The following is a 25,433-nucleotide window of genomic DNA, read 5'->3' as shown; positions in this document are numbered from 1 at the left end:
AGTATATTAAAATCATTGCAATCACCTACAAGCTGTCTTCACTAACATCCCAGTTGAAAGACATTATGTCTCACTGTAGCTTTCTGGATGAAAGGGTCAGCAATCTTATTTACATCTAGTTCCCTGGTATGGTCTTGATGCACGTTAAGGACAGCGGCATTACTCAGTTGCGTCTGTCCCATTGGTGACTGGAGATCATTTGTAAGTTTTCTGAAGCTGGAGAATGAGCGTTCCCGCAGTTCAGGATGATACAGGCACAGTGAGAAGGACTGTAATAAATTTGCAGTATTTTGGAAGCATAGTGCTTTCAGAATACTCCACATGACTCCAAGATCTCTTTCTTGATGGGTAATAGTTAATTTAGATCCCATCATTTTGTATGTATAGTTGGGATTATATTTTGCCATGTGCATTACTTTGCATTGAAAATTGAATGTCATCTGCCATTTTGTTGCCAAGTCACCCAGTTTTGTGAGTCCTCTGCTGTCAGCTTTGGACTTAACTGTCTTGTGTAATTTGATATCATCTACAAATTATGCCACCTCACAGTTTATCCCTTTTTCTAGATCATTTATGAATATGTTGAACAATGCTGGTCCCAGTACAGGCCCCTGAGGGACACCACTATTTACTTCTCTCCATTCTGAAAATGGGCCATTTCTTCCAACGTTTTGTTTCCTATCTTTTAACTGGATTGCCTGGCAATGCTCTCAGCGTCATCTAATTATCAATTTAAGTTAATGACAAGCCTTTTGTTATCTTAATCATCCTGCCTCTATTTATAAAAAAAATCCCTGCCCTAAGGACAGAAGCTGGGAGCAGCACAGAACTTATCACATTCCACACTCAGGCTTAGGAGAACCTGGGTTGCTGTCCTGCAAAGACTCGGGCAGTCTCTTACCGCGAACCATGTGAATGGCCTTCTTCAGTGGTTCTCAAACTAGGGACGCCGCATGTTCAGGGAAAGCCCCTGGTGGGCCAGGCTGGTTTGTTTACCTGTCGTGTCCACAGGTTCGGCCAATCCTGGCTCCCACTGGCCACGGTTCACCGCTCAAGGCCAATGGGGGCTGCAGGAAGTGGTGCGGGCTGAGGGATATGCTGGCTGCCCTTCCCGCAGCCCCCATTGGCCTGGAGCAGTGAACTGTGGCCAGTGGGAGCTGCGATCGGCCGAACCTGCAGATGCAGCCGGTAAACAAACTGGCCCGGCTCACCAGGAGCTTTCCCTGAACAAGCGGTGCCCCTAATTTGAGAACCACTGGCCTTCTTGAAATCCAAAGAAAAAAACTTATGTTCTTAAAGTGAAAAATGTATCTAAGTCTTTGCAGGAAAAGACTCTTTGCTAAAACAGGTAATGCAAGGAGGAACTCCACCCTGGTACTCAGGGCCTGCAGAATGCTTTCAAGCACTCCCAGGGCCAGATTCCCCTACCACTCCAGTGCTTTGAAAATTGCAATTTGAGAAGTTCGGTTGTACTGGCTGCACAGTAAGAAATTTTGTCCTATGCAATTTTTAAGAGAGGAGGGAGGAACAAGGAGAACCAGAGACCAATATTATGATGCAGCAGAGTTTTTAATGCAAATGAAATTGGCAGTACACAGTTACAGGAAGAAATACTACAGAGCAGAAAGAATGTATTTCCAGAGTTTCAAGAAGGCCTGCGACCAATCACACGCCTCAGTAGGGTGCATTTCAGATAGCATGTTATTTTGCTTTCTTGCAGCTGTAGAGGTTGACAAAGAAGTCCCTTTTGTAACCATTTTAAGTTCTTTGTTTTACCCCAGTCGGTGGGAAATGAGACAAAGCAAAATAGAAGCAGAGGACTACGCAGCTTCTCCATTATACATTGGTCGCAGCAAAGGTCAAGGTGAGATGTTAAAGGTATATATTGATGGAAAGGATAGAACATATAGGGCCTAATTCTCCTTGACAGCAAGGTCTCTTTTTCCCCTTGCAAAGGGACTTAAAGTGATAATGAATATAAATGATGCCTATCTTAAGGCCCCTGTTTCCTTCACCCTGCGGGGTCAGCGTAGACAGCCTGTGTGTTGTTCAGAATGAGTCCACATGTGAATAAGAGAATCAACACATGGCTGGAAAAGCACTAGCAGAAAGAGTCCTAAAGCGTAACGTTAGAAATGCAGCATGGCTATCAGACCAAGGTGCTGAGCACACACAGCTCCCACTGAGCTCAACTGGAGCCATGTTTGCACAGCACTTCTGAAAGCCATGCCCAAAAGGTCAGCGGTGAATCTGGATCTTCCTGTTCATTTCCTGGTTCTTCCTTTTTCCACGGATGTTCCTGCTGGGTTTAACATGGTCCACAATATCCACCAAGATACCTACGGCCATATCCCCCATATCCCCATAATCCCCCATAACCATAAAGGCCCGGGTAACCGCAGTATCCCCCATGGCCCAATAATCCCCCGTAACCGTAAAGGCCCGGGTAACCGCAGTATCCCCCATGGCCCAATAATCCCCCGTAACCGTAAAGGCCCGGGTAACCGCAGTATCCCCCATGGCCCAATAATCCCCCGTAACCATAAAGGCCCGGGTAACCGCAGTATCCCCCATGGCCCAATAATCCCCCATAACCATAAAGGCCCCCGTAACTACCATATCTCCCTAAACCATGCAACCCTCCATAACGGCCTCCGTAGCCATACAATCCCCCCAAACCGAATGAGCCTCCCAAACCAGCTCCGACCACAGGTGCTCCTACGGCTGCCACTTCGCTCTGCTGAGGGAAATTGCTGAGAATTGGTCCGGGGAGGGTCACAACAACCGGGGAGGGTCTGATCACCACTTCGGAGTCAGGGCACTGCCTTACGCACGGCTCGTTGCAGCTGCCAGTGACTGGACTGGGTCGGGCCACCCCGCATTCTGGATAGCACAGGCTGGAGAAAGACATCTTTCTGGGATGGAGGTAAACCTGGAACATAAAACAGGGACTAGAGTAAAGAGAAGGTGCAAGTGCCGGTGGAAGAAAGGTTTCAAAGCTCGGTTACTATTGCAGCAAGGTCTGCATGGGGCCCGAGAGAGAGAGGAGAAGTGGCCTTAATCTCTTTTTGTGTGGTCATGTATTTGTTCCTATTTTCTCTTTCTATGCCTCTTGTCCACTCGCACTAAACTTCCCTCCCAGCAGGACCCTTTGATCCTCTCAAAAAGACTTTGTCTGAAAAATCTAAATTGCTAGCCTGGGTCACACCTCTTGTCATCTTAATCCATTCTCTTGTTCTCAGGAGTGAGGGGTCACAGCTGCTTAATACAGTAGAAAACCACTGAATTGGCCCTTTCTGGACTAACCTGAGAATTTCTTCCTAATCCAGCAAAGAAAAAATGGCTAAATGACTTTCATAAATTACTGAAAAGATTTCAATGCTCTAATTCTTCTTCCAGTTAATAGGAAATATGTTTCTGAATTGCATGTGTTGCTCTTAAAGTCTCTCCTTTAGCTTCAGATCATCAATCTACAAGCGCCTGCAACTGAATCACGACTCAAGATAGTTATGGATGAACCCCTTGATCCCTGACAAAAATCACAGTGAGCAGATGCAAGATTCCGTCTCCAATGAAAAGAGGCCCTATTGTGATACCTCTGTGGTTAGAAAGAGATTGAGTGGAATTGGACTTACCCAGTTCACTGAGGAGATGAAGTCTGGAGAAGTGTGTAGAAGAAATCTGAATCGTGAGTGCTTTTATACCGTTCCTAGGACTGCCTGGAGGATCTGAGATGCTGTTTGTGGAGGAGGTCCTAATTAGTTACCAAACAAACTTGATTTCCTTCGCAAGTCCTCCTTTGGATGGAGCTATTTTCCTCAGCGTTGGTGATTATTGGGCTAATCTGAGCCTCAGAGGGTGTGACATGCACTTTGCACTCTTCAGCTGTCTTTCATGTTAGAATGGTATGGGCCAACTGCATTTCTCGTATCATTCCAGAGATTTTATAGGTGCTGCCATTATAATGAAGGTCAAGGTGATGATTCTGAGCGGCATCAGTAGCACAAGCGGGTGTCATGAAAGGAATCCATGAAAGGAAAGTTTGGTCCTTGCAATTCATGCTGGTCGTGATTAGGGGCATGGGGCAGTTCATTCTAAACGTGCTAGGAAGGTGGGACCCATTTTTGTCCATTCTCACCACCTCCATTCCCAGCAGGTCAGATCCAATTTCCTTTCAAATCAATGGGAATCATTCAATTGCCTACAGTATGTTTTATGTGAGGACTTTAAGTCTGAAATTCACCCTCTGGCAGGGGGATAGTACGATGCCTACAGACAACTTGAGTCCAATTATAAAATTTCAAACTTGGTGTTAACAGGGTCTTAAGTGGAGCATGGGCCTTTGTGATGGCCATCTGCCAAGGGGTGACTCTTACCCTATGGTGATTAAAACTTGACCTAACATTGGACCTCCACTTGGGTCACCAATGCCGTCTGAAAGGGCTGCCTGGAGCCGATTTGCTCATGGGTCAAGAGGAGGGATGGCAGAGAGAGAAAGTAAGCAGTGCTCTTTTACAGAAAGGTTTTGAGTTAAGTCTTGGAACCTGTACTCTACCAGAAACCATCTCTTCATCCATAAGCAGCCAAGGAACTGAGGTCCTGTAAGACAAGGCAGCTGAGTGAACCCAGCAGGAAGCTCTGGAGAGATTAAAATGACACATTCATGGTGAAGGAGGAGATGGCTGTGGGATGGGATTTGACATAATATCTGACAAGACCTAGGGCATGTTGCAGAAAACATTCCTGCCTGAACCAGCCTGTTCAAAGTGTAAATGATTTCCCCAAGGCTGGGTTCCATATCCAGGGAAGAGGGCAGAAGTGTCTTGCTTTGATTGGTAATTTACCCCAAGAGAGCACCTTCATTTTCCAATAAAATAATCCCTCCAAAGGTAATAGAGCCTCCGAAACCGGCATTGACACCAGGGGCTCCTATGGTCCCACTTGGCTCTGCTGAGGGAAATTGCTGAGAATTGGTCCTGGGAGGGTCACGACTCCCAGTGAGGGTCTGATCACCACTTTGGAGTCAGGGCACTGCCTAACGCGCATGTTGTTGAAGCCACTGGACTGGGCCGTTCTACCCCGTATGGTTTTTTAAAAATACCAAAATCAAAACTACATTTGAAAGAAAATGAAATAGCCCCAAATTGTGTGGCTTAAATCATGACCTGATTAAGGTAATGACAAGAGAGACCTTGGCCTCCATTTTGTTTCTAGTGACTGTGCAGAGGAGTATAATCCCAACAACAATTTATTAATATTCTAAGACTGGAACCCTTTGCGTGTGTGAAACACCACCGAGTGTTTGTGAGGGGCTTTGAACTCTGGAGTCCTGAGGATGCTTAAGAACTTCCAGTCTTACCACCCTGACTCTCTGAATTTGATAGGCCTAGAAACAGAGGCACGTTGAGGTGAAGGTCACAGGGGGAAAGCTGCAGAAACAGAAATATAACCCAATACTTCTGACTCCTCCTACCACAGACTGAGGTCTAGGTTGATCCCTGTTATACTGTGTAACAAGATAATGTTAGTATCATGTCTGGTTACAAAATGTTTGCATAGGGATCAGGATATACAGGTTAGTGTTTGGCATGAGTAGTCCCAACTACTGGGGTTTATTTCTGACTCTGCCAATCACACCCTGTCTGACCTTCACCTGAATCTACCTCCCTTTACCTTGGTGGCAAATAGGTATAATTGTAACTTTCAGGGTGGATTGTCTGAGTCTTCCTGTGATCTCAGGATTTCAAAGCACTTCACAAACACTCATTAAATTGTATACAGCCAAAGAGATTAATTACTAAAGAAGTAATAACTTTTTACTGGGATTAGATGTTCCAACACTGAAGATTACATTCACTTTAAAAATATATGTCAAGGTCTCAGATGTCACTACAGTGGTCAGTTTGTGATTCCTAACCTTTGAAATTGGGGCTTTTGGACTTTCGTTCAATGTACCTTTGCATTTCCCTTTTATACATATTTTAAAGTTTCAGGGTTGATACTGAGCCAGTGTAAAAGGGAAAAGTTCCATCAAAGCTGGATGAGCACATGTCCATGGGGCTGGATGCGATGCATCTGAGAGTGCTAAAGGAGTTGGCGGCTGTGATTGCAAAGCCATTGGCCATTATCTTTGAAAACTCATGGTGATCGGGGGAGGTCCCGGATGACTGGAAAAAGGCAAATGTAGTGCCCATCTTTAAAAAAGGGAAGAAGGAGGATCCTGGGAACTACAGGCCAGTCAGCCTCACCTCAGTCCCTGGAAAAATCATGGAGCAGATAGATCCTCAAGGAATCAATTCTGAAGCACTTAGAGGAGAAGAAAGTGATCAGGAACAGTCAGCATGGATTCACCAAGGGCAAGTCATGCCTGACTAATCTAATTGCCTTCTATGACAAGATAAATGGCTCTGTGGATGAAGGGAAAGCAGTGGACATGTTATTCCTTGACTTTAGCAAAGCTTTTGACATGGTATCCCACAGTATTCTTGCCAGCAAGTTAAAGAAGAATGGGCTGGTGTAATGGACTATAAGGTGGATAGAAAGTTGGCTAGATCGTTGGGCTCAACGGCTAGTGACCAACAGCTCCATGTCTAGTTGGCAGCCGGTATCAAGTGGAGTGCCCCAAGAGTCGTTCCTTGGGCCGGTTTTGTTGAAAATCTTCATCAATGATCTGGAGGATGGTGTGGATTGCACCCTCAGGAAGTTTGGAGAAGACACTAAACTGGGAGGAGAGGTAGATACCCTGGAGGGTAGGGATAGGATACAGAGGGACCTAGAGAAATTAGAAGATTGGGCCAAAAGAAATCTGATGAGGTTGAACAAGGACAAGTGCAGAGTCCTGCACTTAGGATGGAAGAATCCCATGCACCGCTACAGACTGGGGACCGAATGGCTAGGCAGCAGTTCTGCAGAAAAGGACCTAGGGGTTACAGTGGACGAGAAGCTGGGTATGAGTCAACAGTGTGCCATTGTTGCCAAGAAGGCCAAATGCATTTTGAGCTGTATAAGTAGGGGCATTGCCAGCAGATCGAGGGACGTGATCGTTCCCCTCTATTCGACACTGGTGAGGCCTCATCTGGAGTACTGTGTTCAGTTGTGGGCCCCAGACTACAAGAAGCATGTGGAAAAATTGGAAAACGTGCAGCAGAGAACAACAAAAATGATTAGGAGACTGGAACACATGACTTATGAGGAGAGGCTGAGGGAAGTGGGATTGTTTAGTCTGCGGAAGAGAAGGATGAGGAGGGATTTGATAGCTGCTTTCAACTACCTGAAAGGGGGTTCCAAAGAGGATGGATCTAGACTATTCTCAGTGATAGCAGATGACAGAACAAGGAGCAATGGTCTCAAGTTGCAGTGGAGGAGATTTAGGTTGGATATTAGGAAAAACTTTTTCACTAGGAGAGTGGTGAAGCACTGGAATGCGTTACCTAGGGAGGTGGTGGAATCTCCTTCCTTAGAAGTTTTTAAGGTCAGGCTTGACCAAGCCCTGGCTGGGATGATTTAGTTGGGGATTGGTCCTGCTTTGAGCAGGTGGTTGGACTAGGTGACCTCCTGAGGTCCCTTCAACCCTGATATTCTATGATTCTATGAATGCACTTTACCTAGCCCAAGATAGAGAAACCTTGTACGGGGTGTATCTCTGTGTGCATACTCATGGTGTTGGTTACAATTCTGACCTACCTAGGGCATTCTGCAAGACCTGTCTCAAGTCCTCTGGTGGTGTAGAAAACTGTCTAAAAATACTCATGAGTCAGGGGTCTTCTAACCACTTTAACTTATTCTCCTCTGTGAACTAGAGAATCCTATTCAAGTCGCTCTCTCCATAAGTGTTCAGATGAGGTGCCAGTGATCCTTTTAATTTAGGACTGAATCTTGCACAGACACTCTGTGATTCCAAACAGTGGGAAGAGTTTGGGGGTTTTTCAATTGTTTTCTATTATCGAGTTGCAGGCATTGGTTTCTTCATGGTTTAGAAGTCAAGGTCTGGATTTTCAGAGCAAGACATGAATTTTAGACACAAGATCCTGTTGATTTTAGTTGGAACTTGGACATTCAAATTCCTTAGGGAGCTCTGAATAATCTCACCCCCAATTTTATTTTAGGGTTGTGATAAATGAATGGCAGGGGGGGAGCTCCCTTTTATGGACACCCAGCCAGTTAGCTATAAAATCCCTCTGAGGAGCTGTTCTCTATTTGCTTTACCTGTAAATGGTTAGAAAGTCTATCGGTAGAAGGAGGGAGTGGGCACCTGACCAACAGAGCCAATGGGAAGGCTAGAACTTTTTAAAATTTGGAAAAAAACTTCCCCTTTGTTTGTCTGTGTTGTTCTCCCGGAGAGCAGAGACGGGGCTGGAACTATGCTTTAAGAGCTTGGGCCAGGTATGCAAAATCATCAGATCATACCTAGAAACTACTCATTTGGAACCCAGGTATGTAAGTAGATCAGGAAATGTCTTGGGAGACGCAATGAGGTTTATCTCTTTTATTTCTTTGTCTTGTGGACTCCTCTGTGGTAACCCCAGGTGCTTTTGTTTTGCTTGTAATCTTTAAGCGGGACCTCAAGAAAGATATTCTTGCTTCTTAATTTTAGTAGTTGCCCTTTTTAAATCTAGCAGTAGCCTGAGTTTTTAGAGTTTTTTTTTTTTTAAATAAAGTTCACCTCTTTTAAGACCAGGATTGCAGTTTTGTGTCTTCAAAGGTTTGTGCACATGTTGTTTAATTAGCTGGTGGCAACAGCTGATTTCCTTTGTTTTCTTTCTTACTTCTTCCCCTGGTGTGTGTGTGTGTGTGTGTGTGAAATGGTTTGAGGGTACCCCAGAGGAAGGAATTCCCAAGTGTGCCTTCCTGGCCTCTCAAAAGGGTTTTTGCATTTGGGAGGTGGCAGCATCTACCCACCCAAGGTCAGCGATAAACTGTAACCTTGGAATTTGAATACAAGCCTGGAGTGGCCAGTATTATTTTTTAGAATGCTTGAGGGCCCCCACCTTCTGCACTCGAAGTGCCAGAGTGGGGAATCAGTCTTGACAAGGTTTATGAAGAAACTCCCCAAGTTTTCTCCAAAAAGGACTAATTCATTGTTCTTCCGCTCTCTCCTGAAGCAGCTGGTGAGTGACACTCACTGAGACAGGATACGGCCTTAGATGGGCCACTCGTCTCTTCCAGCCTGGCAGTTGCTCTCTTCTCATGTGGAGGAGTAATTCTAGGTGCAGATCCCCGTCTGGTCTAACTTAGTGTAGCTGCAGTGAGGCCAGTGAAACTGAGCTGATTTACACCAGGGGAGGAGGTGGGGGTTTGTGTTTTGTTTTGACTAAAAAACCCCGTTTTTGTTTATTCATCCGCAAGTGTTGGTGACTCGCAGAGGTTTCCAAGCCAAAGCACCACCTTGTGATGCTGGGCTGAACTTGTTTGTCAGCAGATGTCAGGGGACTGTTGGCCCCTTACTAAAACATAGTGGGGTTTTTTCATGGCCCTCTCTCAGGACCAAAAGAAAGGGGAAGGGCCAATGAGAAAACAGGATCCTGAGAGTGAGAGTCTCTAAGGCGAATGGGGAAAGGCCAATGCTGCAGGTCAGCCTGAATGACAAGGCGGGCAGGCCAATGAAGGAGTCAGGATCCCGGGGTCCCGTCCTCCGTGTGAGCGGGAGCTGCCTGAGCGGGAGGCCAAGCTAAGGCGAGAGCAGAAGCCAGAGCTGAGCTGAGCAGAGCCTCAGCAGCCTGACGGGCCAGAGCAGCAGCCCAGAGAGCAGAGCTGAGCTGGAGGCAGAGCCGCACCCAGGCTGAGGCAGAGTGGAGCCGGGTCCGGGGCTGGAGCCGTCCGGAGCTGGGTGCAGTGAGCAGCTGGGGACAGTGCCGGGGGGGCGGGGCAAGGGTCCAACCTGCAGCATCCCTGCAGCACAGCCAGGGCCCGGGCAGGAGGCCTGGCGCATGGTGAGGAACAGACTGTGAACAGCCCTTACGCTCCAGAGACGGCTGTTTGTGGTGTCCCTCAGTCCACAGGGTGGGGCTACTTGTTCCTTTAACCTTCCCCATTTTCCCTTATTGATTTATTAGTTGCTGTTTAATAAATTGTTTTTGCTTTGCACGTATGTAATAATCAGTGGGTGTCCGGGAAGCGTCTGGTGTGAAGAGAGCACCCCGGTGTGGGGACACCCTACCCCTGTCCTAAGTGACCACGAGCAGACTGCAGGTCGAGCCCCTCAGGAATCCTGGGCCCAGTGTTGTCGGGGTTACAAGGTCCCTGCCACAGAGGAGAGTGGAAAGGGAGACCTTGGGGTCAGGCATCCTGTGGATAAAGGGTGTGGGAGCGAGGACTCAGGTTCTTTCTCTAGCCAATTCCACTGGGGGAGTGGATAAGCTAGGAAGGTTCCTGGCTATTGTGGGACCATCTCCCACTCATATAGCGGTTACAGCCTAACAAGGAAAGTAGCATTATGAATGCTATTCCAGCCATTTTCTGTGGGATATTTTTTAATAGACTGGAAATCCCAGGCATTAATGATAGACATTTTATGTATGTATGCTTCTTAGAGACAGGATATTTTTAGGACAAAGAGAGTAACAAGGATTCAAAAGAGCTTCTTTCTTTCTTTCTTTCTTTCTTTCTTTCTTTCTTTCTTTCTTTCTTTCTTTCTTTCTTTCTTTCTTTCTTTCTTTCTTTCTTTCTTTCTTTCTTTCTTTCTTTCACAGATTCTGAATGAGCTATTTCCTGACATCTAGCGGTGAGCTGTGGAAAAGGACTTCAGGAGTTGATCTCGTTTGCATGGGCACACCCACCCTGCCTAGGTACTCAGCATGGTGGGATTGATTGCCCAAATGATCACTTGTGACTACTGCTAAATCCCCAGTCTCCTTGTTATTGGGGCAGGAGTAATAAAGTGTTGCTATCCTTGTTGTCTGAATAGAGGGCAGCAGAACTGTACCCAGGCCCTCGCAGCTTTTGAGGCCCCTAGCCATAATAAAAACGAAGAAGGACGACACATGAAAACAAAATAAGGCACCAAAGAAAGGGTGAGACATAATTTGAATATTTTTTTATATAGCAAATGCTTTTCTAGCCTTTTTCTGTGCGAATGCACTAATTGTTGAGGAAAAATCTTGCTTTTGTGCAATGTCACAGTTGATATTAAGCATGGTGAGCCCATTCAAACGCTCTTGTCCGATAGTTGAATGATGATTGTTCTTTACCTGCTTCAAGACGTTGAAGGCGTGTTCACCCGAAGCCACTGATGGAGGCAAACTGATAAAAATACACAATGCAACTGTGATATTAGGAAACACCCCATGGAGTCCAAGTTTGAATATTTCTTGAAGCAATTCCTTTGGCTTGCAATCCAATTGAAAGTTTGTGGAATATATTTGTTTGAGGAAGATGACGTCGTCACTGAGATCTTTTGAGATTTCTGTGTTGTACTGTTGCTGAAATTGTTCAGCTACAGAAAGTAGATCTTCATTTCTCAATCTGTTGAATTGCCAAAGAAACCCCAAAAGGGTACAAATTAGACGCAGTGACTGAAATCGACATGTAAGACCTGATTGAAGAAAGTGAATGATGACAAGGAAGACATTAACCCTATAGTGCTGCTCGGTATCGGATTCAGTCAGTAAATTGCGATTGGTGGAGAACTCAGATTGTGGGGGAGGGATAGATCTGTGGTTTGAACATTGGCCTAGTAAACCCAGGTTCTGAGTTCAATCCTTGAAGGGGCCATTTAGGGATCTGGGGCAAAAATTGGGGATTGGTCCTGCTTTGAGCAGGGGGTTGGACTAGATGACCTCCTGAGGTTCCCTTCCAACCCTGATATTTTATGATTCTATGATTCAAGTGAAATGCCAATATTCTGTGCTATTAATTTGGACTCAGTCAGGATCACATCGCATTGTTCAGAAATCTGTTGAATATCATTGATAAGACTTTCAGTGTTATCCCTCTCAACATCAAGTGTAGCATGGCATGGTTCAATTACAGATTAGTTCGGTGGATCATTGTAAGTAGCTTCATCCACAAAGATGACATCAGAATGCATTCAAATGTGGACATGTGAATGAAGCAGCGTGCACAGTACAGAGATTGTTTTTCCGTATTCCAGCATAACCAGTCTCTTGTACAGGTCTCACGATTTGGAAGAGTTTTTGTGAGCAGACGAGTAGGGAAAGCATGATTCTCAGCATCTCGTGGAATGTTACTTGGAATTTCAAAACAACTAATTTGAAGAAAAGATTGCATTTGGGCAGCATTGCTCTTGTCAATAATTCCAGTGTCAGTCACAGTCAAAGCTGTACTCATAAATTGCTCTTGCTGCGTAAGATCTACATCTTCCTATTGGTGTTGAGTTTCTTGATCGTCCACAGGATCTTCTGCTGCCTTTGTTACTATTGACACATCTCCTTCTTGACTACTGTCGTCATGTTCGGGTATTGGCATTGAAATATCACCTGTTGCAGTTGCAGAGTTTTCATTATCTGTAGCGTTGTTTATTGGGTAAGGTGCTTTTTCCAATGGTTTGAGAAATGAAGTTATTGGCTGTGAGCTCTTAGCTGCTGCTTCACTCAATTGTTTTCGCTGTCTTTTGCTTGCACCACTTTCAAATCTCCTCTTCATCGTGATCTATCTGGTGAATATGTAGCCGATCCACACTTGAAATATTCTGCTGTCAATAAGTAGCTTTTACTGTAAACATGTACACAAATGGTACACAAATGCTGAAAAGGCTGAAAACAAAGGAATACTAATTAAGAACACAAAATAAAACAGTCAGACATGTTGTTATCCTTTTCACTGAATCAAAACTCAAGCATGCAAGGTACAATATAACAGGCTGAGCTGAAGACAAAGGGATGACATATATATATATATATATATACTCACTCTACAAGATTGTCCTCACAACTTTTCACCTTGAATCTCAGCGTACGGACTACAAAAGACTATGATGATGGCCAAGCTACCAAGCTAGGGCTCAACCAACCAACCAACCAACCAACCAACCAACCAACCAACCAGTCACCTCTCTTAGCTACCATATGAAGATAATAATGAGGAATTCTCATACATAAACAATTCCTTAGACAAGTAGACGTAAAACTATAAAGAAACTAAAATGTAACAATTCTCTACTTTTCCAGATGCACTTGGTCCAGCACGAGCCACTAGCTGTGGTTTGTTTATATAATCAGCTGATCTGAGAGGACACGTTCATCACGGTCTAATCTTGTGCCATCAGAACCAGTGTATTTTTATTAATATTTATGAACATTTTAAACTGTTTAATATGACAAAATCTATATCAGTTAACAAAAAAATTATGTCTTTTACCAAATCACATCTCTTATTTGCTTAAATTTGCAGCTGTAAGCTGAGAGAGTGTGTCCGACAGGGATGCACATAAAAACAAGTTGCAAAACTTATAAAATGGGAAAAAATTTATAAGTGTCTAAATTTGAGGCCCCCTTTGAGCTTGAGGGCCAGGCCAAATGGCCCTCCTGCCCCTCTCCCCCACCGATTGTCCCTGGTAATGACCTTCCCAGGAGCCATTCTCAGCTCTTTCCCTCAGGAAAGCAGAGCGGACTCCTCGGGTGCAACTGACATTGGAGGTGGTGATGGGGGCACATGTGCTGACAGAGGCTTATAAAGTGATGGAGGATTATATTGTAACCGGTGTCCCAGTGGTTATGGGAGATTATACGGTGTGATGGGGCAAGGCCAGACGGCTACAGAAAAGTAGTGGGAGATAGATATATTAGCTCCAGGCTAAACAAATCCCTGGTACCAGGATAAGTGAAATGGAAGCTGCTCCAGGTCGGGCTCAACGGGTAGTGATCAATGGCTCTATGTCTAGTTGGCAACCGGTGTCAAGTGGAGTGCCCCAGGTGTCAGTCCTGGGGCCGGTTTTGTTCAATATCTTCATAAATGATCTGGAGGATAGTGTGGATTGCACTCTCAGCAAATTTGCGGATGATACTAAACTGGGAGGAGTGGTTGATACGCTGGAGGGCAGGGATAGGATACAGAGGGACCTAGTCAAATTGGAGGATTGGGCCAAAAGAAATCTGATGAGGTTCAATAAGGATAAGTGCAGGGTCCTGCACTTAGGACGGAAGAACCCAATGCACAGCTACAGACTAGGGACCGAATGGCTAGCCAGCAGTTCTGCAGAAAAGGAGCTAGGGGTGACAGTGGACGAGAAGCTGGATATGAGTCAGCAGTGTGCCCTTGTTGCCAAGAAGGCCAATGGCATTTTGGGATGTATAAGTAGGGGCATAGCGAGCAGATGAAGGGACGTGATCGTTCCCCTCTATTCGACATTGGTGAGGCCTCATCTGGAGTTCTGTGTCCAGTTTTGGGTCCCACACTACAAGAAGGATGTGGATAAATTGGAAAGAGTCCAGCGAAGGGCAACAAAAATGATTAGGGTTCTGGAACACATGACTTATGAGGAGAGGCTGAGGGAAGTGGGATTGTTTAGTCTGCAGAAGAGAAGAATGAGGGGGGATTTGATAGCTGCTTTCAAGTACCTGAGAGGTGGTTCCAGAGAGGATGGTTCTAGACTATTCTCAGTGGTAGAAGAGGACAGGACAAGGAGTAATGGTCTCAAGTTGCAGTGGGGGAGGTTTCGGTTGGATATTAGGAAAACCTTTTTCACTCGGAGGGTGGTGAAACACTAGAATACATTTCCTAAGGAGGTGGTAGAATCTCCGTCCTTAGAATTTTTTAAGGTCAGGCTTGACAAAGCCCTGGCTGGGATGATTTAATTGGGGATTGATCCTGCTTTGAGCAGGGGGTTGGACTAGATGACCTCCTGAGGTCCCTTCCAACCCTGATATTCTATGATTCTATGATTTGTTTTGTATTCATTTGCTCCCCCCTCCCTCCCTCCCTCCGTGAAATCACCCCCGAGAATCATTTTGGTGAGGTCTGTCAGGGGCACCTTGAAATCTTTAATGGAGATTCAGTCCTGCCTGAAATACCAGAGGGAGGGATAGGTTAGTGGGTTGAGCATTGGCCTGCTTAACCCAGGGGTTTGAGTTAAATCCTTGAGGGGGCCATTCTGTGTGACAGTTGTTTTTGTTTTTCCTTAATGTAAAGCCACCCCTTTTGTTGATTTCAATTCCCTGTTAAGCAACCCCTGTAAGCCATGTCATCAGTCGCCCCTCCCTCCATCAGAGCAAAGGCAAACAATCATTCCGCGCCTTTTTTGTGTGCAGACACCATACCACAGCAAGCATGGAGCCCTCTCAGATCACTTTGGCAATTAGGAGCACATTAAACACCACGCACATTTTCCAGCAGTGTATGGAGCACCAGAACCTGGGAAAGCGAAACCGGACGAGTAGGCGACATCAGCGTGGTGACGAGAGTGATGAGGACATGGACACAGACTTCTCTCAAAGCACGGGCCCTGGCAATACGGGCATCATAGTGCTAATGGGGCAGGTTGAAGAGGTGGAATGCTGATTCTGGGCCCAGGAAACAAGCACAGACTGGTGGGACTGCATAGTGTTCATAGAATCATAGAATATCAGGGTTGGAAGGGACCTCAGGAGGTCATCCCTGCTGAAAGCAGGACCGATCCCTGACTAAATCATCCCAGCCAGGGCTTTGTCAAGCCTGACCTTAAAAACTTCTAGGGAAGGAGATTCCACCACCTCCCTAGGTAACACATTCCTGTGTTTCACCACCCTCCTAGGGAAAAGGTTTTTCCTAATATCCAACCGAAACCTCCCCCACTGCAACTTGAGACCATTAGTCCTTGTTCTGTCATCTGCTATCACAGAGAATAGTCTAGAGCCATCCTCTTTGGAACCCCCTTTCAGGTAGTTGAAAGCAGCTATCAAATCCCTCCTCATTCTTCTCTTCTGAACATCCCCAGTTCCCTCAGCCTCTCCTCATAAGTCATGTGTTCCAGTCCCCTAATCATTTTTGTTGCCCTCCGCTGGACTCTTTCCAATTTTTCCACATCCTTCTTGTAGTGTGGGGCCCAAAACTGGACACAGAACTCCAGATGAGGCCTCACCAATGTCGAATAGAGGGGAACGATCACGTCCCTCGATCTGCTGGCAATACCCTTACTTATACATCCCAAAATGCCATTGGCCTTCTTGGCAACAAGGGCACACTATTGACTCATATCCAGCTTCTCGTCCACTGTAACCCCTAGGTCCTTTTCTGTAGAACTGCTGCCGAGCCATTTGGTCCCTAGTCTGTAGCGGTGCATTGGATTCTTCCGTCCTAAGTGCAGGACTCTGCACTTGTCCTTGTTCAACCTCATCAGATTTCTTTTGGCCCAATCCTCCAATTTGACTAGGTCCCTCTGTATCCTATCCCTACCCTCCAGCGTATCTACCACTCCTCCCAGTTTAATGTCATCTGCAAACTTGCTGAGGGTGCAATCCACACCATCCTCCAGATCATTTATGAAGATATTGAACAAAACCGGGCCCAGGACCGACCCCTGGGGCACTCCACTTGATACTGGCTGCCAACTAGACCTGGTTCCATTGATCACTACCCGTTGAGCCCGACAATCTAGCCAGCTTTCTATCCACCTTATAGTCCATTCATCCAGCCCATACTTCTTTAACTTGCTAGCAAGAATACTGTGGGAGACCGTGTCAAAAGCTTTGCTAAAGTCAAGGAACAATACATCCACTGCTTTCCCTTCATCCACAGAGCCAGTTATCTCGTCATAGAAGGCAATTAGATTAGTCAGGCATGACTTGCCCTTGGTGAATCCATGCTGACTGTTCCTGATCACTTTCCTCTCCTCTAAGTGCTTCAGAATTGATTCCTTGAGGACCTGCTCCATAATTTTTCCAGGGACTGAGGTGAGGCTGACTGGCCTGTAGTTCCCAGGATCCTCCTTCTTCCCTTTTTTAAAGATGGGCACTACATTAACCTTTTTCCAGTCATCTGGGACCTCCCCCGATCCCCATGAGTTTTGAAAGATAATGGCCAATGGCTCTGCAATCACATCCGCCAATTCCTTTAGCACTCTTGGATGCATCGCATCCGGCCCCATGGACTTGTGCTCATCCAGCTTTTCTAAATAGTCCTGAACCACTTCTTTCTCCACAAAGGGCTGGTCACCTCCTCCCCATGCTATGCTGCCCAGTGCAGTAGTCTGGGAGCTGACCTTGTTCGTGAAGACAGAGGCAAAAAAAGCATTGAGTACATTAGCTTTCTCCACATCCTCTGTCACGAGGTTGCCTCCCTCATTCAGTAAGGGGCCCACACTTTCCTTGACTTTCTTGTTGTTGTTAACATACTTGAAGAAACCCTTCTTGTTACTCTTAACATCTCTTGCTAGCTGCAACTCCAGGTGTGATTTGGCCTTCCTGATTTCACTCCTGCAAGTCCGAGCAATGTTTTTATACTCCTCCCTGGTCATTTGTCCAATCTTCCACTTCTTGTAAGCTTCTTTTTTGTATTTAAGAGCAGCAAGGATTTCACTGTTAAGCCAAGCTGGTCGCCTGCCATATTTACTATTCTTTCTACACATCGTGATGGTTTGTTCCTGTAATCTCAATAAGGATTCTTGAAAATACAGCCAGCTCTCCTGGACTCCTTTCCCCCTCATGTTATTCTCCCAGGGGATCTTGCCCATCAGTTCCCTGAGGGAGACAAGGTCTGCTTTTCTGAAGTCCAGGGTCTGTATTCTGCTGCTCTCCTTTCTTCCTTGTGTTAGGATCCTGAACTCGACCATTTCATGGTCACTGCCTCCCAGGTTCCCATCCACTTTTGCTTCCCCTACTAATTCTTCCCGGTTTGTGAGCAGCAGGTCAAGAAGAGCTCTGCCCCTAGTTGGTTCCTCCAGCACTTGCACCAAGAAATTGTCCCCTACATTTTCCAAAAACTTCCTGGATTGCCTGTGCACCGCTGTATCGCTCTCCCAGCAGATATCAGGGTGATTGAAGTCTCCCATGAGAACCAGCGCCTGCGATCTAGTAAGCTCTGCGAGTTGCCGGAAGAAAGCCTCATCCACCTCATCCCCCTGGTCTGGTGGTCTATAGCAGACTCCCACCATGACATCATCCTTGTTGCTCATACTTCTAAACTTAATCCAGAGACTCTCAGGTTTTTCTGCAGTTTCATACTTGAGCTCTGAGCAGTCATACTGCTCCCTTACATACAGTGCAACTCCCCCACCTTTTCTGCCCTTCCTGTCCTTCCTGAACAGTTTATATCCATCCATGACAGTACTCCAGTCATGTGAGTTATCCCACCAAGCCTCTGTTATTCCAATCACATCATAATTCCTTGACTGTGCCAGGACTTCCAGTTCTCCCTGCTTGTTTCCCAGGCTTTGTGCATTTGTATATAGGCACTTGAAGTAACCTGCTGATCGCCCCTCTTTCTCAGTATGAGGCAGGAGCCCTCCCCTCTCACGTGCTTCTTCTCGTGCCTCGTCCCGGTATCCCACTTCCCCACTTACCTCAGGGCTTTGGTCTCCTTCCCCCGGTGAACCTAGTTTAAAGCCCTCCTCACTAGGTTAGCCAGCCTGCTTGCGAAGATGCTCTTCCCTCTCTTCGTTAGGTGGAGCCTGTCTCTGCCTAGCACTCCTTCTTGGAACAGCATCCCATGGTCAAAGAATCCAAAGCCTTCTCTCCAACACCACCTGTGTAGCCATTCGTTGACTTCCACGATTCGACGGTCTCTACCCAGGCCTTTTCCTTCCACGGGGAGGATGTTGCAGGTCTGGGACGATTCCCAGTGGCTGCAAAACTTTCACATGCGTAAGGGCACTTTCATGGAACTTTGTGACTTGCTTTCCCCTGCCCTGAAGCGCATGAATACCAAGATGAGAGCAGCCCTCACAGTTGAGAAGTGAGTGGCAATAGCCCTGTGGAAGCTTGCAACACCAGACAGCTACCGGTCAGTCAGAAATCAATTTGGAGTGGGCAAATCTACTGTGGGGGCGGCTGTGATACAAGTAGCCAACACAATCAAAGATCTGCTGATATGAAGGGTAGTGACCCTGGGAAATGTGCAGGTCATAGTGGATGGCTTTGCTGCAATGGGATTCCCATAGACGGAACCCATATCCCTATCTTGGCACCGGAGCACCAAGCTGGCGAGTACATAAACCACAAGGGGTACTTTTCAATGGTGCTGCAAGCACTGGTGGATCACAGGGGACATTTCACCAACATCAACGTGGGATGGCTGGGAAAGGTACATGATGCTCGCATCTTCAGGAACTCTGGTCTGTTTCAAAAGCTTCCGGAAGAGACTTTATTCCCAGACCAGAAAATAACCGTTTGAGATGTTGAAATGCCTATAGTTATCCTTGGAGACCCAGCTTACCCCTTAATGCCATGGCTCATGAAGCCATACACAGGCAGCCTGGACAGTACTCGGGAGCTGTTCAGCTACAGGCCGAGCAAGTGCAGAATAGTGCTAGAATGTGCATTGGGATATTTAAAAGCGCGCTGGTGCAGTTTACTGACTCGGTTAGAGCTCAGTGAAACCAATATTCCCACTGTTATTACTGCTTGCTGTGTGCTCCACAATATCTGTGAGAGTAAGGGGGAGACATTTATGGTGGGGTGGGAGGTTGAGGCAATGCGCAACCACACACCAGGGCGGTTAGAAGAGCAGAGGAGGGAGCAGTGTGCATCAGAGAAGCTTTGAAAACCAGTTTCATGACTGGCCAGGCTACGGTGCGAAAGTTCTGTTTGTTTCTCCTCGATGAAACTCGCCACCCCTTGGTTCACTCTACTTCCCTGTAAGCTAACAACCCTACCACCCTCCCCTCCTCTGTTTGATCACCGCTTGCAGAGGCAATAAAGTCATTGTTGTTTCACATTCATGCATTCTTTATTAATTCATCAGATGAATAGGGGGATAACTGCCAAGGTAGCCCGGGAGGGGTGGTGGAGGAGAGAAGCCCCGGGAGAGGTTGTGGAGGAGGAAAGGACAAGGCCACACAGCACTTTAAAAGTTTAAAACTTTAAAACTTATTGAATGCCAGCCTTCTGTTGCTTGGGCAATTCTCTGGGATGGAGTGGCTGGGTGGCCGGAGTCCCCCCACCGTGTTCTTGGGCGTCTGGGTGAGGAGGCTCTGGAACTTGGGGAGGAGGGCAGTTGGTTACACAGGGCTGTAGCGGCGGTCTGTGCTCCAGCTGCCTTTCCTGCAGCTCAACCGTACGCTGGAGCATATTAGTTTGATCCTCCAGCAGCCTCAGCATTGAATCCTGCCTCCTCTCATCATGCTGCTACCGCCTTTCAGCTTCAGCCCTCTCTTCAGCCCGCCACTTACTCTCTTCAGCCCGCCACCTCTCCTCTTGGTCATTTTGTGCTTTCCTGCATTCTGACATTGTCTGCCTCCACGCATTCATCTGTGCTCTGTCAGTGTGGGAGGACAGCATGAGCTCAGAGAACATTTCATCGTGAGTGCATTTTTTTCACATTCTGATCTTCACTAGTCTCTGGGAAGGAGAAGATCCCGTGATCCTTGAAACACATGCAGCTGGTGGAGAAAAAAAAAGGGACAATGGTATTTAAAAAGACACATTTTATAGAACAATGGGTACACTCTTTCACGGTAAACCTTGCTGTAAGCATTACATACATAGGACATGTGCTTTCATTCCAAGGTCGCATTTTGTCTCCTCCCTCCCCGTGGCTAACAGCGGGGAACATTTCTGTTCAGCCACAGGCAAACAGCCCAGCAGGAATGGGCACCTCTGAATGTCCCCTTAAGAAAAGCACCCTATTTCCACCAGGTGACCACCAATGATATCACTCTCCTGAGGATAACACAGAGAGATAAAGAACGGATGTTGTTTGAACGCCAGCAAACATACACTGCAATGCTTTCTTCTACAATGATTCCCGAGTACATGCTACTGGCCTGGAGTGGTAAAGTGTCCTACCATGGTGGACGGAATAAGGCTGCCCTCCCCAGAAACCTTTTGCAAAGGCTTTGGGAGTACATTCAGGAGAGCCGCGAATGCCAGGGCAAATTAATCATTAAACATGCTTGCTTTTAAACCATGTATACTATTTTAAAAGGCACACGTACCAGAGGTTCCTTCTCCACCTGGCGGGTCCGGGAGGCAGTCTTGGGTGGGTTCAGGGGTACTGGCTCCAGGTCCAGGGTGAGAAACAGTTTCTGGCTGTCAGGAACACTGGTTTCTCCGCTTGCTTGCTGTGAGCTATCTACAAATTCATCATCTTCCTCGTCCCCAAAACCTGCTTCCGTGTTGCCTCCATCTCCATTGAAGGAGTCAAACAACACGGCTGAACCCCCTAAAATGGCATGCCACTCATTATAGAAGCGGCATGTTTGGGCCTCTGACCCGGAGCGGCCGTTTTCCTCTCTGGTTTTCTGGTAGGCTTGCCTCAGCTCCTTAAGTTTCACGCGGCACTGCTTTGGGTCCCTGTTACGGCTTCTGTCCTTCATGCCCTGGGAGATTTTGATAAATGTTTTGGCATTTCAAAAACTGGAACGGAGTTGTGATAGCACGGATTCCTCTCCCTATACAGCGATCAGATCCCGTACCTCCCATTCAGTCCATGCTGGAGCTCTTTTGCAATTCTCGGACTCCATCATGGTCACCTCTGCTGATGAGCTCTGCACTCACCTGCAACTTGCCATGCTGGCCAAACAGGAAATTGAAATTCAAAAGTTCGTGGGCCTTTTCCTGTCTACCTGTCCAGTGCATCTGAGTTGAGAGTGCTGTCCAGAGCGGTCACAATGGAGCACTCTGGTATAGCTCCCGGAGGCCAATACCATCTAATTGCGTCCACAGTACCCCAAATTCGACCCGGCAAGGCCGATTTCAGCACTAATCCCCTTGTCGGGGGTGGAGTAAGGAAATCTATTTTAAGAGCCCTTTAAGTGAAAAAAAAAGGGCTTCGTCGTGTGGATGGGTGCAGGGTTAAATCGATTTAACGCTGCTAAATTTGACCTCAACTCTGAGTGAATACCAGGGCTAAGTGTGAACTATGATCAACCACTGAGAATTTTGCAATGCACCTTAACTCCCTTTATTTGTAGTTGTTGTCTCAGTGGTGGGTATTAACTCTGGAGCAGAATTAAATTCTTTTGTATCAAAATTTGTGCCAGCTTAATTGTATATTGAGATTTTTATTCCTACACTGCACATGAACAAGCTTGAAATGGACACACTTGTAATTCCTTTGGACCTTTATTATCTTCATGTATAAACACGGCAATGTTGAAGAGATACACTACTCTGTACCTCTTTTCACAAACCTGGAAGAATTAATTACCATTGCATTACTGTGACCCGTTAGAGAGATGTGATTTGAAGGAGAGAAAAAGTAGCGCACACAGTGCACTTGGTGACTTCATTGCCCTGGTTGCTATGACTTAAAACAAGGTTTTTAAGCTTCAATTCCGCACTCTTGGAACATGGACAGACTTGTAATTCCTGTGGAGAAGTATTATCCTCAGGTATAAAGAAGCCGCAGTTACAGTGAATCACAGCATGAGCCAGTTTTTTATCCATCGGTGATCTGCCTGAAAACACCATCCTGGCCACTATGGATGTAGAAGCCCTCGACACCAACATTCCACACAAAGATGGACTACGAGCCGTCAGGAACAATATCCCCGATAGTGTCACGGCAAACCTGGTGGCTAAACTTTGTGGCTTTGTCCTCACCCATAACTATTTTACATTTGGGGACAATGTATACCTTCAAATCAGCGGCACTGCCATGGGTACCCGCATGGTCCCACAGTATGCCAACATTTTTATGGCTGACTTAGAACAACGTTTCCTCAGCTCTCGTCCCCTAACGCCCCTACTCTACTTGCGCTACATTGATGACATCTTCATCATCTGGACCCATGGAAAAGAAGCCCTTGAGGAATTCCACCAGGATTTCAACAATTTCCGTCCCACTATCAACCTCAGCCTGGACCACACAAGAGATCCACTTCCTGGACACTATGGTGCTAATAAGCTATGGTCACATAAACACCACTCTATACCGGAAACCTACTGACCACTATTCCTATCTACATGCCTCTAGCTTTCACCTGGACCACACCACATGATCCATTGTCTACAGCCAAGCTCTACGATACAACCGCACTTGCTCCAACCCCTCAGACAGAGACAAATACCTAGAAGATCTCTATCAGGCATTCTTACAACTACATTACCCACCTGCTGAAGTGAAGAAACAGATTGACAGAGCCAGAAGAGTACCCAGAAGTCACCTACTACAGGACAGGCCCAACAAAGAAAATAACAGAATGCCACTAGCCATCACCTTCAGCCCCCGACTAAAACCTCTCCAATGCATCATCAAGGCTCTACAACCTATCCTGAAGGATGACTCATCACTCTCACAGATCTTGGGAGACAGGCCAGTCCTTGCTTACAGACAGCCCCCCAACCTGAAGGAAATACTCACCAGCAACCACACACCAGACAACAGAACCACTAACCCAGGAACCTATCCTTACAACAAAGTCCGTTGCCAACTGTGTCCACATATCTATTCAGGGGACGCCATCATAGGACCTAATCACATCAGCCACACTATCAGAGGCTCGTTCACCTGCACATCCACCAATGTGATATATGCCATCATGTGCCAGCAATGCCCCTCTGCCATGTACATTGGTCAAACTGGACAGTCTCTCCGTAAAAGAATAAATGGACACAAATCAGACATCAAGAATTATAACATTCAAAAACCAGTCGGAGAACACTTCAATCTCTCTGGTCACTGAATTAGAGACCTAAAACTGACAATTTTTCACCAAAAAAACCTTCAAAAACAGACTCCAACGAGAGACTGCTGAATTGGAATTCATTTGCAAACTGGATACAATTAATTGGCTTGAATAGAGACTGGAAGTGGATGGGTCATTACACAAAGTAAAACTATTTCCCCCACCCCCACCCCCACCGTTCCTCAGACGTTCTTGTCAACTGCTGGAAATGGCCCACCTTGATTATCACTACAAAAGATTTTCTGATAGCGGCCTAGTCCAGTGGCTATCAGCTGCAACGAGCTGTGTGTTAGGCAGTGCCCTGACTCCTAAGTGGTGATCAGACCCTCACCGGTTCTTGTGACCCTCCCAGGACCAATTCTCTGCAATTTCTCTCAGCAGAGCCAAGTGGGACCATAGGAGCCCCTGTGGTCAGAACCAATTTTGGGGGCTCATTTGCTTTTGGAGGGATTTTGTTATTGGAAAATGAAGGTGCTCTCTTGGGGTAAATCAGCTCGGTTGCATCACCTTCAAAGAGGTTGAGGACCTTGAAATCAAAGCCAGACACTTCTGCCCTCTTCCCTGGATATGGAACCCACCCTTCGGGATATCATTTACACTTTGAACAACATTCTGGATCGGGTAGGAATGTTTTCTGCAACATGCCCTATGGCTGATCAGACTTTATGTCAAATCTCATCCCACAGCCATCTCCTCCTTCACCATTTTCCTCTCTCCTGGGTTCCCTGCTGGGCTGCTGGGCTCACTCACTTTCCTGCTGGGCTCACTCAGCTGCATTGTCTGAAGTCAAGACTGAACTCAAAACCTTTCCGTAAAAGAGCACTGCTTCCTTCCACTCTGAGCCATCCCTCCTCTTGGCCCATGAGCAAATCTGCTCTAGGCAGCCCTTTGAGACAGTATTGGTGACCCAAGTGGAGGTCCAATCTTTTACTCACCATAGAGTAAGATTCACCCTGGGCAGAGGACCATCACAAAGGCCCATGCTCCACTTACGTCCCTGCTAAGACTGAGTTTGAAAGTTTAAAATGGGACTAACATGATTCTATGATTGTAACTTCTGCTCACTGTTTGGCATTCATTATACTTGTCCATATTGTAACTCAAACTCCATTTTAACTTGTCCCAAACTGCACTGGGGAGATCCCAATGCTGCAGGTCAGCCTGATTGACAGGGTGGGGCAGGCCAATGAAGGAGTCAGAAGCCCGGGGTCCCGTCCTCTGTGTGAGCTGGAGCTCCCTGAGCGGGAGGCCAAGCTAAGGAGAGAGCAGCAGCCAGAGCCAGGGTGGAACAAGTAATTAAAAATGGGGGCAGACAGACTTGGTTGTCAGACTCTACAACTGCACTAAAAAAGTAAGAGAACTGTGTGAGAAATACACCACTTTGGCGCTGGGGAGAGGATACAGCCCTTCATGAAACCATGGAAATGTAGTCTTGCTACTCTGTTTTCTATCCCTTTTTCTTTTTCTTTTCTTTTCTTTTTTTTTCTTTTCTTTTTTTTTTGACAATTTTTGACTCCACTTTACTTCAAATTCAAATATCTACTACCACATACTGTTGGTCTTCTGGCTTAATTGCTCTTCCATTCTGTGACCGACTGGACCGCGCCGCTCCCGCCCCTTGTCCAGGACGCCACCCCATGTACTGGGGTTTCACTGAGTCTCTCCTGCTCCGCCAGCCTGGGGTCCCTTGCCCTGTTTTGTTGACTAGGCTCTGCGG

The 25,433-nt window shown here is 46.5% G+C and overlaps 1 protein-coding gene across 1 annotated transcript; it reads right to left on the bottom strand.

Moving 5' to 3' along the window:
• Positions 1 to 2,308: 2,308 nt before the first annotated feature.
• Positions 2,309 to 2,911, bottom strand: LOC144259642 (uncharacterized). Its single transcript, XM_077807946.1, has one exon. It carries the CDS (start codon positions 2,909 to 2,911, stop codon positions 2,309 to 2,311), a length of 603 nt encoding a protein of 200 aa, XP_077664072.1.
• Positions 2,912 to 25,433: the final 22,522 nt, after the last annotated feature.

This window comes from Eretmochelys imbricata, chromosome 1, assembly GCF_965152235.1.
Source record: "Eretmochelys imbricata isolate rEreImb1 chromosome 1, rEreImb1.hap1, whole genome shotgun sequence".
Lineage (NCBI taxonomy): Eukaryota > Metazoa > Chordata > Testudines > Cheloniidae > Eretmochelys > Eretmochelys imbricata.
This window is presented reverse-complemented; position numbering and strand designations above follow the sequence as displayed.